Source organism: Triticum urartu, chromosome 4 (assembly GCF_003073215.2).
Source record: "Triticum urartu cultivar G1812 chromosome 4, Tu2.1, whole genome shotgun sequence".
Taxonomy (NCBI): Eukaryota; Viridiplantae; Streptophyta; class Magnoliopsida; order Poales; family Poaceae; genus Triticum; species Triticum urartu.
In genome coordinates this window covers 83,726,565-83,745,498 of record NC_053025.1, presented here as the reverse complement: position 1 = coordinate 83,745,498, position 18,934 = coordinate 83,726,565, and the positions used below count along the sequence as shown (strand labels likewise).

Genomic DNA, 18,934 nt, shown 5'->3' with positions numbered 1-18,934 from the left:
CCTTATTAAATAAGAGACGAGGCACACCCGCTCTCCTTCGGAGGGATTAGGGGCACTCTCCGCTTGCTCTCCGCCATTATAGATGGCAAGGCCGGCTCGAACCGGGACCATATAGGCCGGGGGGAGAAATCCCTTGGTCTGGAGCGTCACTAGCTCGCTATGTTTACGCGGCTAGGGGTGTGAATGTAAAAACACTCAGACTTTTCATATTCGTATGACACGTGGGAAGCGGCCATTATTGGGCGTAGAAGCCAAGGAGCGCAACATCTATAAGAAACTGGACTTTATTCAACAGGTACAGGAATTTGGAGGAGAACCCGCCTTGCAATGCTGAAGACAATCTGCGCGCCGGACTCATCGTCATTGAAGCCTAGTTCGGGGGCTACTAAGGGAGTCCTGGATTAGGGGGTGTCCGGATGGCCGGACTATACCTTCAGCCGGACTTCTGGACTATGAAGATACAAGATTGAAGACTTCGTCCCGTGTATGGAAGGGACTTTCCTTGGCGTGGAAGGCAAGCTTGGCGATACGGATATGCAGATCTCCTACCATTGTAACCGACTTTGTGTAACCCTAACCCTCTCCGGTGTCTATATAAACCGGAGGGTTTTAGTCTGTAGGACAACATACACAACAACAATCATACCATAGGCTAGCTTCTAGGGTTTAGCCTCTTCGATCTCGTGGTAGATCTACTCTTGTACTACCCATATCATCAATATTAATAAAGTAGGACGTAGGATTTTACCTCCATCAAGAGGGCCCGAACCTGGGTAAAACTTCGTGTCCCCCTCATGTTACCATCCGGCCTAGACGCACAGTTCGGGACCCCCTACCCGAGATCCGTCGGTTTTGACACCGACAGTGTGTGTGTGTGTGTGTGTGTGTGTGTGTGTGTGTGTGCGTGTCAAGGGTCTCCAGTTGCAAGCAGACTACCGACTCGCAACTAGGGGTGTGTGTGTTTGTCGAGGTTCCCCAGTTGCAATAAGATCACCGACTCACAACTAGGTGAGTCTGTGTCTGTCGAGGCTCCCAGTTACATGTCGACCATCGACTCGCAACTAACGGTGTGTGTGTTTGTCGAGGGTCCCCAATTACATGTCAACCATCGACTCGCAACTAGGGGGTCTGTTCGTCGAGGGTCCCAGTTGCATGTCGAACATCGACTCGCAAATAGGGATGTGTGTGTTTGTCGAGGGTCCCCAGTTGCAAGCCGACCATCGACTCGTAACTAGGGGTGTGTGTGTTTGTCGATGGTCCTCAGTTGCAAGCCGACCGTCGACTCGCAACTAGGTGTGTGTGTGTGTGTTTGTCGATGGTCCCCAGTTGCATGACGAGCATGGACTCGCAACTAGGGGTGTGTGTGTTCGTTGAGGGTCTCCACTTGCATGAGGACCATCGACTCGCAACTAGGGTGTGTGTGTTTGTCGAGGGTCCTCAGTTGCATGTCCAGCATCGACTCACAACTAGGGGTGTGTGTGTGTGTGTGTGTGTTTGTCGAGGATCCCTAGTTGCATGCTGATAATCGACTCACAACTAGGAAGGGTGTTTTATGGTGGCCCCTAGTTGCAAGACGACCATCGACTCGCAACTAACGGTGTTTGTCGAGGGTCCCCAGTTGCATGTCGACCATCGACTCACAACTAGGTGGTGTGTGTATTTGTCGGGGCCACTAGTTGCATGCCGACCATCGACTCACAACTAGGGGTGTTTGTCGAGGGTCCCCAGTTGCATGTCAACCATCGACTCGCAACTAGGGGTGTGTGTGTTTGTCGAGGGTCTCTAGTTGCTTGTCAGCCATCGACCCACAAATGTGTGTGTGTGTCCCTAGTTGCATGATGAGCATTGACTCACAACTACTCGCAACTAGGGATGTGTCTGTGTTTGTCGAGGGTCCCCAGTTGCATGTCGAGCATCGACTCACAACTAGAGGGGTGTGTGTTTGTCGAGGATCCCCGGTTGCAAAAATGTTTTGTAGTTGTAGAGGTGATTTACTTTTGTAACAATGTTCTAAAGTACCTATTATTATTAAACTCCACCCTCGATACGCAATTGGAGGCCTGATTTATTTTTTTTCTTAGTTGCACCTCCACCCATGATACACAACTAGGGTTCATTTTAAAATAACATGTTTCGAATTTACGAACAATGTTCATATTCATGATTGTTTTAAATCCACGTACGTTTTTTAATATGTGAACATTGTTCTAGTTTTTTGACCGGTTTTTTTCCTCTTCTATTGTTTTATTTATTATTAGAAGTCAGCGTACATTTTAAATTTTTTTCATTAAGTATTTTGTAAAAGGTTCATCGTATATATGTCAAAAAACATACACAATACATAGAAAATAAGTTCAATTTATATTAGAAAAAGGTCATTATATACTAAATATTTGTTCAGTGTGTATTATAAAATGTTCACCATAATTTTAGAATTTGTGCAGTGTGTATTGCATACAATGGTGACCGTATATGCAAAAAAATCAGTGTGTATTTTAATTTTTAACATATATTAGAACTGACAAAAAACTGCACCTAAAAGAAAAAAGAAAAAATAGAAAATAAAAGAAACGAAAGGAATACAAAACACAAATCGTTACTACGTACGATCAGCTACAGGCCATAGAGTGAGCAAGTGTGTGGCAGGTGTGAGGCACGCTGGGCCTTGCCTATGCGAGGTGCTATGGGCACGTTGTTCACACAAAAAGGAATAGACAAGGCCCAGTCGATACAATAACAAAAAGGAAAAATAATAAACAAACAAAAAACAGATGATGATTTCAACTTAGATGTGACGTAAGGATGTCACATTTAGATAAGTCATAGACAGACCCTACAAAGATTACTAGGAGGATTTTGAGAAGGCTAAGCCAAATGAAACTTGCGTTTTATTTTAACTTTTTTAGATGAACAACGCTTTTTATTTACCGGAATCAGTTAAAAATCTAACGTCAGATTTGGTCAACTCCAACACACGACTCCAAATGATCCGGCTGCGTCCATTTGGAAGTAGAGGATACAAATTGCGGACCAACACACGGGGCAAACGGACAAATGTTTGTTTTTCGTCCGCTTCCGACCCATTCACCGCCCAAATTTAGGCCGCGGCCGCACCGTCACTCGATTTGGAGAATCTTCATTGTCGCCGCCACGTTGCACAGCTTCCATGACTCCACGACTCTAACACCCGATTCCAAGCCGCACCCCCGCTACCGAAGGTCTCGAAGTGCAAGACCGGCTTCTTCGGGGTATGGGAGAAGCCGTTCGGGAACTTGGGTCTCGAGTTCCAGTGCGACGGCTATGACTACTGCTTGACACCTTCAAGTAACCAGAGGTGTTCGTGCGTGCGTACGACGTTGCCGCTTGGTGTTTCGGCCGATCGAGGCACGAGTTGGAAATATGAGCAAATTACTACGAGATTTAATCCGAATAAACAGAAGATAAATCATGACCACAGCAGCAGAGATTAAACTAATCATGCGAACTAGCATAGGAGATGAACATATCACATCTAGGGCACATACTAGAAACATGAATTCTATCATGATCTCGAACAGGAAGGATAGAATCACATACGGTGCAGCGGGTGCAGCACCGCCGGCATTGACGTTGTCGCCCATGTCGTCGAGGAAGAGGTTGCCGAGGTCGGGGAAGAAGTCGTTGTTCGCGAAGTCGTCGCTGCCAGCAGTCGCGTGAGTGCGCTCCCCAAAAACCTGATCGCCCCTCTCCCGTACAGGATCACGAGAGGCGGGGTTCCGGAGGCTTGCTGTCCCTTCTCGCGGTGCATGCCGGAAGGAGGGATGGAGAGGACTTGCTTGGCGGCGCAATGATCTGGAACGGTGGTGAGAAACCATATGAAGCGGTGGCGACTAGGGTAGACGTCTGCCTGACTGTATAGTGCGGGCCGGGTAGGTCGTGGGAGTAAACCCCACGTCCGAGTCGTCACGATCCAAAAGAATTGGAAACGTTTCAGTAATTAACGCGTCTGTTAATTATTAATTAATGACTCATTAATTTTCCCATGCAGCAAAAATATAGACAATGTGCATAGCTCTGTCCTCGGCTCGGCTCGGCTCAATCCCGCAACCCGCGGCGCATCGTGACGACGCGAGGCGAGGCGTGGCGTGGCGAGGCGAGCGAGGAGGAGGAGCGCGCGTGTAGGTCTCCTCTTCTCATGCTCATACAAGTGGTAGAAGAGCTCACCTTATAAAGAAGTGCAACTCTCTCTCAACTTCCGGGGTGGGACTAAACTTTAGCCTCACTCACTCCACTCACATGTGTGCATGAATGGGCCAAGAGAATTTCAAAATTTTAGTTGGGCTTTGGGCCAAAGGCCTACTAGCAAAATTTCAACAATCCCCCACAAAGTCTCATTGGCACATCTCATCATTTAGTTCCAAAACATTGTTTTATATATCGGTGCTTAGTGGAGACTGTGAAGTTGAACTTCCACTTAGAAATTTATGCTACACTAGATCACAACTTGAATAGTGGACTATGCCTTGAACTACACGTTTTCTGTGAAACTAGTTTCACACAAATTCTTGACCGATACTGGGCTGCCGCAAGGCTTCCCCGCGGGTGGAGCGTATACGTCATACTCCAGGGCCTTTCATGAATTTATCAGAAAACACCCAATTCTCACAGACTGCGACGTTAACAGTCAAATTCATATAGGTGTGTTCCTCAGAAGATGTTCTGCAGGACAACATCTGTGCTTACCCGAATATGCCACTTGGAACACATTAAGATAAGTATCAACCTGCCATGCAGATCAGGATAGTATTGCATCTTCACGGAGTGGGATAATTAATATAGGGATACTCTCCTCCCAGCTGACCAACAGCTTGTCTCCCACTTCTACTTCACGGAATCTCCGATCACATAGAGTGGGTTACCACTATGGACAACTCATGCGGTGGGTCTCAAACCCATCTCCATCGATGCATTATCTATCACATTACGTGATAGACCCTTTGTGAAGGGATCGGCCAAGTTTTTCGACGTTTGGATATAATCCAACGAATAACTCCGGAGTTCCTCAATTTTCTGACAGATTTTAGTCTCCTCTTCACATGCCTTGAGGACTTCATATTGTCCTTAGAACTGTTTATCTTGACGATCACAGTTCATCAGGATAGGGGGTATTGGTTTTTCAACCATAGGTAAGTCCATCAAGAGTTCATGAAGCCACTCTGCTTCAACAGTGGCAGTGTCTAATGATGTGAGTTCTGCTTCCATAGTTGACCTCGTTAAGATGGTCTGCTTGCAAGACTTCTAGGAAACAGCACCACCACCAAGTGTAAAAACATAACCACTTGTGGCCTTAATCTCATCAGCATCAGATATCCAGTTTGAGTCACTATAACCCTCCAGTACCCTTGGATACCCGGTGTAGTGAATCCCATAGCTCGCGGTGCCTTTCAAATAGCGCATAACTCTCTCAATCGCATGCCAATGATCATCTCCCAGTTTTGACACAAACTGACTCAGCTTGCTCATAGCAAAAGAGATGTCAGGCCTCGTGGCACTCGCCAATTACATAAGCGAGCCAATAATCTGAGAATACCTCAGTTGATCTCTAGCAATCCGTCGATTCTTTCGAAGCAACACACTAGCATCATATGGAGTTGGGGAAGGCGTGCAGTCGCTATACCCAAAACGACTCAAGACCTTTTCCACATAATGAGACTGAAGCAGTGTGATCCCACCATTCTCATCTCTCAACAGCTTGATGTTTAAGATAACATCAGCTACTCCTAGATCCTTCATCTCAAAACAGCGAGATAAGAAATCCTTAACCTCCTTGATTAAATCAAGTTTGGTTCCAAAGATCAATATGTCGTCGACATACAGACAAAGAATAACTCCTTCGCCCCCACCATAGCGATAGTACACGCACTTGTCACCATCGTTTACTACAAAGACGGCAGCAGTTAATGTTCTTTCGAACTTCTCATGCCACTCCTTAGGAGCTTGTTTAAGGCCATATAAAGACTTTAACAACTTGCACACCTTTTCTTCCTGACCAGGTACTACAAAACCATCTGGCTGATCCATGTAAATTTCCTCCTTCAACTCTCCATTGAGGAAAGCCGTCTTAACGTCCATTTGATGAACGAGAAGACCATGTGAGGTGGCCAGTGATAGTAGCACCCGAATTGTGGTCAGTCTAGCCACGGGTGAGTAAGTATCAAAGAAGTCTTCACCTTCTTTCTGGGTATAACCCTTGGCCACAAGTCGTGCCTTGTACTTTTCAATCATACCATCAGGTCTAAGCTTCTTCTTGAACACCCACTTACATCCTACAGGTTTGCACCCATAAGGACGGCCAGTGATCTCCCAGGTACCGTTAGCTAAGATGGAATCCATCTCGCTACGTACAGCTTCCTTCCAGTAGTCAGCACCAGGAGATGCATAGGCTTCTGAAATAGTCCTGGGTGTGTCATCCACGAGGTACACAATGAAATCATCACCAAAAGACTTTGCAGTCCTCTGTCTCTTACTCCTCATAGGAGTTCCATTGTTACCCTCAACAGGATTCTCAACGTGTTCCATCGCAATGGTGGGTTCGGGAATTACAGTGAATTCCTCACTAGATGGAGTAGGTATCTCCTGATTTGATGAACTCGACATATCCTTCATAGGAAATATGTCCTCAAAGAAAGTTGCATCATTTGATTCCATAATCGTACCAACATGCATGTCGGATACCTCAGATTTTATTATCAAAAATCTATAGCCGATGCTATGAAAAGCATAGCCCAGAAGAACACAATCCACGGTTTTTGGTCCAAGCTTGCGCTTCTTGGGAATTGGTATATCGACTTTCGCCAAACAACCCCAAGTACGTAGGTAAGAGAGTTTCAACCTTTTCCTTTCCCATTCCTCAAATGGAGTCATGGTCTTATGCTTTGTGGGAACTCGGTTTAGGACATGACACGCATTCATTAGCGCCTCCCCCCACCATTCCTTGGATAGACCCGAAGTGTCTAACATGGTGTTAACCATATCAGTTAGAGTTCGGTTCTTTCTTTCGGCTACCCCATTTGAATGGGGTGAGTAGGGAGGCGTCCTCTCATGGATTATACCATGTTCCGCACAAAACAGATCAAATTCATTGAAAAAATACTCTCCACCATGATCGGACCTAAGTCGTTTAATTTGTCGATCAAGTTGGTTCTCTGCCTCAGCTTTATAGTAGTTTTTAAAGAAAGTCAAAGCCTCATCTTTTGATTTCAAAAGATACACATAACAATATCTAGTGGAGTCATCAATCAACGTCATGAAGTATCTCTTTCCACCTTTTGTCAACACGCCATTCATCTCACAAAGATCAGAATGTATAAGCTCTAGTGGCGCCAAGTCTCTTGCCTCTGCAGTCTTATGGGACTTGCGAGGTTGCTTAGCTTGCACACATACTTGGCACTTTGAGCCTTTGACAGTAGAGATTTTCGGAATTAAATTCATATTGGCTAACCGCGTCATGCAACCAAAGTTAATATGACAGAGTCGTGAATGCCAAATATCATACTCATTATTGTGGCAAACATTATTAATAACTTTAGTGCAAATATCTGACAAAGATAGGCGGAACAAGCCTCCGCACTCATAGCCTTTTCCAACAAATTGTCCACACTTAGAAATTACAACTTTATTGGATTCGAAAACCAACTTAAAACCATCTCGACATAAACGGGAACCGCTAACGAGATTTTTATTGATGGACGGCACATGATGAACGTTCTTCAGACGCACAGTCTTCCCCGAAGTAAACTTCAGATCGACCGTACCAACACCTCGAACGATGGCATGTGACCAGTTCCCCATCAGCACGGGTGAAGTCCCTGTTGCCTGGTAAGAAGAAAACATGGAGGCGTCAGCACAAACATGTACATTGGCACCGGTGTCACTTAACCAATCCGGGGATTGAAATACTGAAAGGATGGTAGGAAATATACCGTACCCTGATTCCTTCATATCAGTATCACCGATGACAACATTAGCGGACTTGCCGCTCTTCTCATGTTCGCGCTCCTCAAAGCGGTTAGGACACTTCGGAGCCCAGTGATTAGGATCACCGCAGACATGGCAAAGTCCCTTCCCCTTCTTATGAGAATTCTTCTTGAAGTTGGTAGAATGTGATGGCTTGTTCTTTGTATCAAACTTGCCTTTGCCCTGAGTTTTGTTCTTATTGTTTTTGAACTTGTTGGGCTGGGAGTTCTTCTTCTGTACCATGTGGGCACTAGAACCTCCCTCGGCAACTCGAGCATGTGTGTCCTTTGCTCTCGCCTTCTCTTCAACATCAAGAGTACCAATGAGATCCGCAACGGAAAACTCCTGTCTCTTGTGTTTCAGGGAAGTAGCAAAATTGTTCCATGAAGGTGGAAGCTTGGCAATGATGCCTCCGGCAACAAATTTGTCCGGCAACACACACTTGAAGTACTCAAGTTCTTTTGCGAGCGACTGTATCTCATGAGCCTGCTGTACAACAGGGCGCTCATCAGTCATCTTGTAGTCATAGAATTGCTCCATGACATACAACTCGCTGCCGGCGTCCGAGGCACCAAACTTGGCCTCGAGCGCAGCCCACATGTCCTTGCCGTTGTCAAATGACATATACGAATCCATAATGGAGTCATCAAGAACACTCAGAAGAGCGCCTTTAATGAGGGTATCGATCTTCTCAGAAGCTTCCAGCTGTGCTGGATTAAGATCGCCCTCAGGCTTACCCTTGGTGGCATCATAGCAGCCCATGGTCTAAAACCAGTAGACTGCTCACGTGCGCCACTTCTTATATTGCGCCCCCTTAAAGGCAGGCGGCTTCAGATGCGCAACAAAACCACTCAGAGTAAATTGCCTATAATCATGTTTTTGGATTGTTGGAAATATGAGCAAATTATTACGAGATTTAATCCGAATAAACAGAAGATAAATCATGACCACAGCAGCAGAGATTAAACTAATCATGCGAACTAGCATAGCAGATGAACATATCACATCTAGGGCAAATACTAGAAGCATGAATTCTACCACGATCTCGAACAGGAAGGATAGAATCACATACGGTGCAGCGGGTGCAGCACCGCCGGCGTTGACGTTGTCGCCCATGTCGTCGAGGACGAGGTTGCCGAGGTCGGGGAAGAAGTCGTTGTTCGCGAAGTCGTCGCTGCCAGCAGTCGCACGAGTGCACTCCCCAAAAATCTGATCGCCCCTCTCCCGTACAGGATCACGACAGGCGGGGTTCCGGAGGACTGCTGTCCCTTCTCGCGGTGCACGCCGGAAGGAGGGATGGAGAGGACTTGCTTGGCGGCGCAATGATTTGGAACGGTGGTGAGAAACCATACGAAGCGGTGGCGGCTAGGGTAAACGTCTGCCTGACTATATAGTGCGGGCCGGGTAGGTTGTGGGAGTAAACCCCACGTCCGAGTCGTCACGATCCAAAAAAATCGAAAACGGTTCAGTAATTAACGCGTCCGTTAATTATTAATTAATGACTCATTAATTTTCCCATGCAGCAAAAATATAGACAACGTGCATAGCTCTGTCCTCGGCTCAATCCCACAACCCGTGGACGAGGCGAGGCGAGCGAGGAGGAGGAGCGCGCGTGTAGGTCTCCTCTTCTCATGCTCATACAAGTGGTAGAAGAGCTCACCTTATAAAAAGGTGTAACTCTCTCTCAACTTTCGGGTGGGACTAAACTTTAGCATCACTCACTCCACTCACATGTGTGCATGAATAGAGCAAGAGAATTTCAGAATTTTAGTTGGGCTTTGGGCCAAAAGCCTACTAGCAAAATTCCAACATCCCGATAGGTATTTGTGACTCCAAATCGTATTTCTGTCGTCGGTACGCACGGAGGATGATTTCATTCCAGACTTGTGCGCGTACTCTCCTGAAGGTAGAAGGAAATTAATCCACGGATTCGGTAGGAAATGATTACTTTCGTTGAGATCAAAATATACTTGGTAAGAAACTGCATATCATTACGGAATTTTAGCACGAGAGAGGGCACATGCATGGAAGGAGATTATAAACGGAAGCAGCAAACTCGGGATCGATGTATATTCGATCGATACGCAGTATGTACGAGCCGCAGGCCTATATAATAGCTGGGCTGGCCAAGCAATCTTCATAACATCAAAGCTTCTCCTGAACTATACCTTTGTTCTTAGCTCCTCAGCCATGGTGTCCAAGACCTGCATCCTCGTCCTGCTCTTCGTTGCAGCTCTTCTCCATACTGGTACGCAAGGATAATGTAATAGAGTAGTTCGCCGTCACAGTTTAATCACATCGATCGATCCTTGGATCTTACGTAGTACCGTGGACGTGTCCGCAGGGCATGCTGGTGGCGACCCCGGGCCGTGCGAGCTGGAGGACATCCGCGTGTCGTCGGTGCTGACGGGGCGGCGGGTCCTGAACGTGCCGCAGCACGAGGTGACGGTGGAGAACCTGTGCTCGTGCCCGCAGAGCGGCGTGGTGATGTCGTGCAACCTCGGCGAGGTGAAGGCGGTGATCCTAGACACGACCAAGATCCGGCTGCTCAACCGGGAGGACGGGCTGTGCCTCATCAACAGCGGCTGGCCCATCTTCAACGGCAAGCCAATCACCTTCACCTACGCCGCCAAGACGCCGCTTGACTTCACCCTCTATAACGCCTCGCCGGAATGCCCGGCGTGAGACACGGTCCAGGCCAATATTTGTGTTTTTTTTTTGCGTCGGAGTACTTTTCTTTTATCGAATGCCCGCAGTTGGCATGGCAACACCAAAGTGCGCATGTTCCTTTCTGTGTATCATTTCTCATTGCCTCCATTCTTCATGTCCCTCTTACCAAAGCAATTAAGTCTCCATCCCAATAAACTGGTATTGTGGTTGCCTGATATCATTTACAGGATGAAAATGCTTTTTAATGCACGCGAAAGAGTACAATTTTTTTTAATGATTTGAAGACGCTAACCACATTTGCCACGTCTTGTTTTTTTAGGGTTTCGTTTGTCATGATGATGATCGGATGGTATTAATGCGTAGTTAAATTTTTGTGAATAAGTGTAAATTTTGCATAGTGAAACAGTAAAAGTAGACGAGAATATATTAAAAAATACTACAGAGATGTGAAAATTTACAATATAAAAAATATAAAGATTTGTCTAAAATATTATATAGGCAGAGCCGGATCCTCTAGCTTAGAGAAGGGAAGACGATGCTATAGTGCTTGTCTAGTGTAAAATGAAGAAGAAATATTACAAACTATTAGCAGGTTATTTACTTTTGGTAATTACTGTAGATATAAAAAATTCAAAATTAATTTTATCTTAGCCACGACCCCACTAACGCACGTCCCACGTTCCAATCTCCCCAGACGACCTCGTCGCCATTCCCCTCCCTCCCGAGAGAAATCTCCTCACCCTTCCCGTCGCCTCCGCGTGCCATGGACGACACATCGTCTCGCCGGCCGCCGTCACCTGAACCCAACCAGCCCTCCGCTCCCGCCCAGATTCGACCACTATTCTCAATTCGCCGCGGCATGCCTCGCGTGGCCAATCCATGTCTCCCACCGGCGATCAGTAGGTGTGCGGCCCCGCCGCCGCTGGCTCTCGTGGTTGCGACGTATCCTCCCCGGCTCCCTCCTCCTCCTCACCCAAGCCGCACCTCCGTCCACGCGATGCCGGCCGACGGCTCCCACTTCGACTCCTGATTATAGTTGCTGCCTTTTGCAATGTATGTGCAATTCTGATTGTTTAGTGTGTGCTCTCAGTTCATCGCCCGCCTCAGCAATGAGGATACCTTCGTTCAGCTGATCGAGGGAGGATGTTCCGTTCTTGAGTCTAAATTTTCCTTTCTATGGGTTAGTCTGCAGTTATGTGTACTGTCCTCGAGTACCCTGCTGTGTTTTCGCAAGCGATGTGAAACCAGTGTGCTGTTTTCTTTCCAGGCCATTTCTTCAATCGAGGGAGGATGAAGCCAGAGTGGTGGCAGTTAGAGACCATCGTTACCTGTGCTCTGCAGTTTAAATGATTTCAGGAAGACTTCATTTGATGCCTCGAACTGAATATATTTTTAATTGGACGGATGGATATTGAATAATTGCATCATATTTGGAGGTAGCGATGACGTCGTATGTTTTGGGGTCCAGGTAATAATTTAGCTTACTTACCAGATTACATTACTTTCAAAAGATAGCCATCACGATAGGAAATCCCATCTGTATTTATGGAGCTAGCAGAACATAGTACATCCAACATGTCTAGCTCTGAGTCCTTGTCCTCTCATCCGTGTGATGTATGCTTTTATCCTAAAGTTTCCATCAACTTTGTTTGTTTATTTAGATCAAGTTAGGGTTGTATATACATCTAGATTTATATCACAACAATGCCCTATAGGGAGGGAATTAGCTGCGCAAGGGAAGAAACCTCAAAGGTAATCTTAATTCTGGAATATTAGGACCATGATAGCTGCAGGCGAGCCACGTCTTGACGGGTATGATTTTTCATTTTTCATGGTGTTTGCAGATTTTACTGAATGTCACGCAGATTGGTTTGGTACATGAAAACCTTAATCACACTCCTTTTAGGACAAAAGTATATACATACTACATGGTTTTGATAAAGTATATGCCTCTTCCTCTGTGTAGTATGCCCCAAATTTCCATTCTTCATGTATATTGCAGCTTAAATAATATTTAAGTTCTCTCAAAAGTTATGTACTCCACATACTTCTCTCTACTAGGTTGGAAATCTGTTGTGCATAGCAGGAGAACGAAATGTCTTTTTAATTAATTTTCCTTCAAAAACATATCATATAGTTAGGAATATGTTAGAATATTCCAATAACATAGAAGATGTGTACCCCTGCCTTTTCCCTAAACAAATCACATGCTCTATTTGAGTTGGAAACATCTGTATATTCTTTTCTTCAAGTAGAGCCAGGAATACATTTTTGATCAATACATTTTTATTAGTACTAAAACTGAGTTTTGAAGAAGAAGATGGGTTCTTCATGTATATTGCAGCTTAAATAATATTTAAGTTCTCTCAAAAGTTATGTACTCCACATACTTCTCTCTACTAGGTTGGAAATCTGTTGTGTGCATAGCAGGAGAACGAAATGTCTTTTTAATTAATTTTCCCTTCAAAAACATATCATATAGTTAGGAATATGTTAGAATATTCCAATAACATAGAAGATGTGTACCCCTGCCTTTTCCCTAAACAAATCACATGCTCTATTTGAGTTGGAAACATCTGTATATTCTTTTCTTCAAGTAGAGCCAGGAATACATTTTTGATCAATATATTTTTTATTAGTACTAAAACTGAGTTTTGAAGAAGAAGATGGGTTCTTCATGTATATTGCAGCTTAAATAATATTTAAGTTCTCTCAAAAGTTATGTACTCCACATACTTCTCTCTACTAGGTTGGAAATCTGTTGTGCATAGCAGGAGAACGAAATGTCTTTTTAATTAATTTTCCCTTCAAAAACATATCATATAGTTAGGAATATGTTAGAATATTCCAATAACATAGAAGATGTGTACCCCTGCCTTTTCCCTAAACAAATCACATGCTCTATTTGAGTTGGAAACATCTGTATATTCTTTTCTTCAAGTAGAGCCAGGAATACATTTTTGATCAATATATTTTTTATTAGTACTAAAACTGAGTTTTGAAGAAGAAGATGGGTTCTTCATGTATATTGCAGCTTAAATAATATTTAAGTTCTCTCAAAAGTTATGTACTCCACATACTTCTCTCTACTAGGTTGGAAATCTGTTGTGCAGGAGAGGAGAACGAAATGTCTTTTTAATTAATTTTCAAAAACATACCTTCAAAAACATATCATATAGTTAGGAATATGTTAGAATATTCCAATAACATAGAAGATGTGTACCCCTGCCTTTTCCCTAAACAAATCACATGCTCTATTTGAGTTGGAAACATCTGTATATTCTTTTCTTCAAGTAGAGCCAGGAATACATAAGTATATGCCTCTTCCTCTGTGTAGTATGCCCCAAATTTCCATTCTTCATGTATATTGCAGCTTAAATAATATTTAAGTTCTCTCAAAAGTTATGTACTCCACATACTTCTCTCTACTAGGTTGGAAATCTGTTGTGCATAGCAGGAGAACGAAATGTCTTCTTAATTAATTTTCCCTTCAAAAACATATCATATAGTTAGGAATATGTTAGAATATTCCAATAACATAGAAGATGTGTACCCCTGCCTTTTCCCTAAACAAATCACATGCTCTATTTGAGTTGCAAACATCTGTATATTCTTTTCTTCAAGTAGAGCCAGGAATACATTTTTTATCAATATATTTTTTATTAGTACTAAAACTGAGTTTTGAAGAAGAAGATGGGGGGTCGGTTTATGGTAAGGAAGCGATGGTTTATTAGATACATTCTCAGTGAAGTTACATTCAAAATATTAATATGCACAAAGGATACATTCTCAGTGAAGTTACATCCAGTGATGTCTAATTGATGGATTCTCGAGGAAGTTACCTTCTTTGCCCTTTAATTCAGTTGTATTAACATGTGCAAAGGAAATTCAAATTATTTTATATCAGGCAAAGCTTCTACAAATACTACAGAACGGGTTAAAATCACTGAATGAAGCATGACAACCGTGAACCAAGCATTTGAGTAGAAATAGAGCAATGGTATATAAGAAGAAAAAAAACGTTTGACACTTTGACATTCACGGCTTTGCTTCCCGTGGCAACGCACGGGCATTAAACTAGTCTCTACTATTAAAGGAGGATCAAACGTCATGACCGTTCAACCTCTTTGGATGCCCCTCTCTCCCGCAGCAAGCACCGCACCGGCTGCTACACCTGTGGAACACCCACCATCTCCTCCTCCTCTCATTGCCCTACCTCGCAGCCCGGTGTGGCCCGTCCGCACCCCCAGCATCCACAAGATTGGGTTGCCATCCCGCCGCATGAGCCATACGCGTTGCTGCAGCCAACCACCACCCGAATCCGCTGCATATTGGCAGGCACAACCGTCTCCCTTTCGTTGACTCCTTCAGTCGTCCGTCTACCCTGACACAGCCACCCGCTGGGCCGAGCGAGATCGTCATGACGCTTTGGATCGGAGGCATGCGGTATTGGATGGAGGATATATAACTACACCTACAGTTGATCCGTGAGCAAGGGCGAGGTATATGTATCTCGTTCTCTTCTCTACACCTAATATTTAAATGTTTGATTGAGTGTGTTAGCTTAATAACCTCCCGTGACAACCGACATCAATGAAGAAAAGATGGCATTAGCCCACTGCCTGAAAAAGAAGATGAGAGTAGGGAAGAAGAAGAAGAAGATGATGATGATGAGGTGGAGGAGAGTGGTGGTGGGCACATCCTCGCTTGTACGCATATTCACTCATATGGCGACCTTGTTGCTACATCATTGCGTGGATCCCAGCCACGCCCTACTCAATCTGTGTCTTCACTGACCTCTCTACCTACAAGGTTTCTGATGAGGTGGAGGAGAGCTATTTTTGTCTTGGATTATGCAAATATGAATATGTTGTAAATCAATCATAGTGCCTCTGTATATTTATTTGAAATTCCAATTTAATCGAATCCATTTATTTTATTAGCATCCATGTAGTTCACTGCTGGAGTTTGCACATTTAGGCCCTGTTTGGTTCAGCTTTTATCGACAGATTCCGCTATCGCGCAGCAGAATCTGAACCAAAGGGCGAACCTAACAGAATCCGATTTCAGAAATCTGCTGCCAAAATTTGAACCAAAAGCGGAAGCAGCCCAGGACGTGCTTTTCAAAATCTGATTCCGCCGCGGGCCAAAATCTGAACCAAAAGCGGAAGCAGCCTAGGACGTGCTTTTCAAAATCTGATTCTGCTGCGGGCCAAAATCTGAAAAAGTTGTATCAGCTGGTTTGCCAAATGACCTACATCTTTTTCACATTAGATTTTCCACAGTTGTTTTTTCACAGCAGATTTTTCACAGCTACTTTTAGAAATCCACAGCCGAACCAAATAGGGCCTAAATCTCTATTAATTACTACAGTTTCTTGATTTTGAATCTTATAAAGTGGTTCATATCAGTACCGATATTGACTAGGTGGAAAGTTTCTATGATCTAATATGGATCTCTGTTTTGATTATTTGTGAAAAGTATTCTTGCTCCAATAAGGACCAATATTATGATTTTAGGTGAAAAGATTTCTTCCGTAATTTTTTTCATTAGTACTGAAACTGAAATTTTGCTCTTTTTGACGTCCTCTAGCAGCGCTGAACAGGAAAACCTCCCCGCCACCATTAGGGAACTCTTGGTTGCACCGCAAGCTGCAAGCCCTTGTCAAATCACTCTTGTCGCTTAACGGCTATGGCCTCTCGCTGGTCAAGATGGATCATTTTGTGCAGGTCGGCCTCGACCACTTCTGTCCTACTGCTACACTTTGACAATGACATTCAGTTCTAGCAAAACTATTGTGAAGCTGCACGCATAACTCAAAATCTTGGACCATGAACATCATCCAATGACAGAGCCCACGGACATGCCTTTTTCCTTTGTGTGGGCAAGGCACGCATAACTCCAGGTATGTACTTTTCATTAGTGAATTGAAAGAAAGAAAAGGAAAACATGATATTTGTTTGTCCACATTGCTTCATGATCATGTTCGTTTGTGAAGAATAATAGCACACCACATTACTGAATGTTTTGAATATTTTATGTTTTAGTTATATATTTCTTTAGATCGTTATCATCCTATTTTAAATGAATACATCAGAGTTGTGTTTACTGTACTTTAATTTTTTCTTCATGCAATATCTGTTCTGTTCTGCTTGAATTCGTATCAAGGGACAGAGTTTGGTTCCATGCATATTGCGACAACTTAACCTATTTCTTGAGCAAAGCTTCCTGATGGACATCCTGCTTCACATTTCGCAAAGGTGTTGCCCATGGTTGCTCCAGTTACTCGAGCTCAGCGCTACCTGCTTGCATGAGATTTTCTCCGCAGTCACACTGCCTCTTTATACCTGAACCACGATGTGACCACAGTACACCACTGAGGCTTGATTAAGTTGAGAAGGCTTTGAGTGAGCTCCAGGGTCTTTGGTGAGTGGACAAGCCAAGTTAGTGCATGTTTGGGTTATCTATTTACATTATTAAATGGGTGGCAGTTCAGGGTTTCGATTTCGACCACTCTCTAGGGCACTTCTTTCGGGAGAATAAACTTGATAAATTCCTTCACTCTAAGGTTTCAATTGTGAGTAATTGTTAGACCTGGCCATTTTATTCTATAGATATTCTCTGAAGCCGTAAGCATTGGACAGTTACTGCAATGACAGTTTGTGTTACTGAAGTCCGTTTAGTCTTCCTGTTAAAATAATATCAAATGTTCATAGAGATCCCTATGTTTTGCTTTGTTTTCAATTCCATACGCCGGATTTAGCTCAATCCAGGATGTATTTCTTCTTGTATAATTAACTTTTGTATTTTACGAACACAATTGATGTCCTTTAATTTGAATAGCTGTCTTTTCTCTTATATCATTTCACATGTTCCACCTTTTTTGCTGGGTCATGTTGTGTGAAATAGTTATACTATATCACTTCTTCTTCATTCTTGTACCTATAGTATAAATTCTGATTCGTTTTGCTTTTGTCTGCATGTCACTGTCAGGCCTGAGGAAGTGCATATGAAAAAGACGAGGAGCACATGGGGTAGACCAATGTGTTTTCGATGTCAGAATCAGAATGCTATGTTGTTCATGTGCTTTCGTGGGCAATGGGTGTGTGTGCTTGTGGAGCGCGTGGGTTATTTAAAGGCATTGATGATGAAATAGAATTTTGAATCCCATCCACCCCATATCCAAACTCAACAAAAAAAGAAAGATAAGGTTGCTAATCTTCTTTGGGGTTGATTTGGTGTAAGATCCTGATCCGCCTTTGGTTGATTTGGAGGAAGGCTGAGACAACTCCATTCAAACCCAGTACACATAATAGGCTTCTTGTAGTACACATAGAAAGCATCTGGGAGTGGCTGATGGACATCATCATGGTGCTCTGCTCACCGTAGGTGCCAATCATTGAGCAAGTAAACAGGAACTCAGGGCGGGCAGCACTTGAATCACAACTTATTGATACAATTATTGATCAAATTTGTGCCAAGTCAGTGCCAAACTTTACAGACAATGAAATTATTCCTCTCTATTCATTCAATTCATTGTTTGCGAAAAAATAGATTAGAAGAACTTCTCAGTTGACGAAAATATACACTATTGAAAAATAAGAATTTGAAAGGAGTGATTAAACACGTTGATGGGAATCAATGTTAAGGGGAAGGAGGTTTGATGAGGATACGTGCAAGAGAGGGGACCACTTACCATACATGAATGCATACTAAATGTTATCATGTTTGACACATATTTTTGAACCAAAACGGTTGTTTGATCGCTACCTTCTATTATTCCGTGGCAACGCACGGGCATTCAGCTAGTCTTATTACAATAACAATAATTTGCTCGCACATGAGCTACTTGGTTCGAATCACGACCACAATGCTTGAAGCTAACCTTCCCAATAAGCGATGAAACTTCCAAACATTCCGCGAAGATGACTGCCGCTGCATCCCACCATCTGGTTTGACCCGAGCACTGTTCAATCAATGTTGTTGAGTCTGATCCGGCTTCCACTCTAGGGAACCCCAAAGAATTTGCCAACACAAGTCCATCCCTCATTGCTTGAGCTTCAGAGGTTACCACATGTGCAGCATGGGATAAGAATTTAGATAAATATATAGTGGTCGATAAGACGACCTTTTCTTACGTATTCCACATCATTTTTTAAGTGTTATATCTAACATTCATAATGTTCAAAGATCCTAAAATTATGAGATGACTAGAATTAAAAGTTGAGAATAATATACGACATCCAGTACAATGAAGACAAATGCCTTT

At 43.7% G+C, this 18,934-nt stretch overlaps 1 protein-coding gene across 1 annotated transcript; it reads left to right on the top strand.

Moving 5' to 3' along the window:
• Positions 1–10,185: 10,185 nt before the first annotated feature.
• Positions 10,186–10,680, top strand: LOC125554470. Its single transcript, XM_048718021.1, has 2 exons — positions 10,186–10,243; positions 10,340–10,680. The coding sequence occupies exons 1-2, from the start codon at positions 10,186–10,188 to the stop codon at positions 10,678–10,680; spliced, it is 399 nt and encodes a 132-aa protein (XP_048573978.1).
• The last annotated feature ends 8,254 nt before the right edge of the window (positions 10,681–18,934 follow it).

Coding starts and splice junctions, on each gene's coding strand:
- LOC125554470 (XM_048718021.1), top strand. CDS start 10,186: ATGGTGTCCAAGACCTGCATCCTCGTCCTGCTCTTCGTTGCAGCTCTT. Junction 10,244..10,339: donor TGCAGCTCTTCTCCATACTG/GTACGCAAGGAT, acceptor ACGTGTCCGCAG/GGCATGCTGGTGGCGACCCC.